Source organism: Octopus bimaculoides, chromosome 3 (assembly GCF_001194135.2).
Source record: "Octopus bimaculoides isolate UCB-OBI-ISO-001 chromosome 3, ASM119413v2, whole genome shotgun sequence".
Classification (NCBI taxonomy): Eukaryota; Metazoa; Mollusca; class Cephalopoda; order Octopoda; family Octopodidae; genus Octopus; species Octopus bimaculoides.
Window position 1 is genome coordinate 43,383,684 of NC_068983.1, and position 981 is coordinate 43,384,664.

Genomic DNA, 981 nt, shown 5'->3' on the forward strand with positions numbered 1-981 from the left:
CCAACCCCACCACCACCGACTACAGAAGTCTTTTCTTTCTTTTCACCTAAGGCAGTCTATTTACTAACACACACACACACACACACACGCACACACACGAGCTCTCTTTTTATCCACTGATAGTTACGCTAGGCGGTCTGACTTGAAGAAATTGTGCGTTCCACTTCTTAATGTAAGATAGTGAATAACCAACACATCAGACTTTAAACACCAATTACGGCTAAACATATGATATGTTGATAGCGTTACGCCAGAGACAAGCAGACCGACCTCTTCCATCAAATTATTAACAACACCATGAATTTCAACGCACATATACTCCTGCTAGCAGCGTGTTTCGCCAATATTTTACCAAGTAAGTTTAAATGTTTTGCTTTTTTATTACTGATGTGGGTGTCATATTTTTGTAGATTACACGCGAGCACAAACGTATGCATGCATACAGGTATGATTGCGTACACAAAACACACACACACACACACACACACACTTACATATAAACATATATACGAAGAGATTCTTTCAGTTTCCATCTACCAAATCCACTCACAAGGTTTTGGTCGGCTCGAGACTATAGTAGAAGACACTCGCCCAAGGTGGGACGCGGTGGATAGAACCCGGAACCATGTGATTGGCAAACAAGCTTCTTGCTTGCGCCCGTAAATTCACATTTATATCAAAAATAATTAGTGCATTTAGTGTTGTGAATAAATGCCTGTCTTTCTTGATAAGCGAGGGTTTTTAGAGAAAGAAACCAACCAACCAACCAATTCACACTTTACAAATACAATCAGAAAGTGAAACAATAAAAATATGCAAGATTTTTTTCAAGTTTAAAATGTGACATTGTTTTTGTCTTCTACATTCTAATGGAACTTTGTATTTTTGCTTGCTGCTAGTTCTTTCCTGAAAGGCACAATTTAAATAAACAAAACCAGGAGAATACATGCGTACATATATATATATATATATATATATATA

The 981-nt window shown here is 37.3% G+C and overlaps 1 protein-coding gene across 1 annotated transcript in view; it reads left to right on the plus strand.

Moving 5' to 3' along the window:
• Window positions 1–29: 29 nt before the first annotated feature.
• Window positions 30–981, plus strand: part of LOC106875884 (beta-hexosaminidase) — a 67,047-nt gene continuing 66,095 nt past the window's right edge. Inside the window, exon 1 of the mRNA XM_052966730.1 lies at window positions 30–355. Within this exon, the coding sequence (XP_052822690.1) occupies window positions 298–355 (58 nt within the window). The 5' untranslated portion in view covers window positions 30–297. The remainder of the gene's footprint in view (window positions 356–981) is intronic.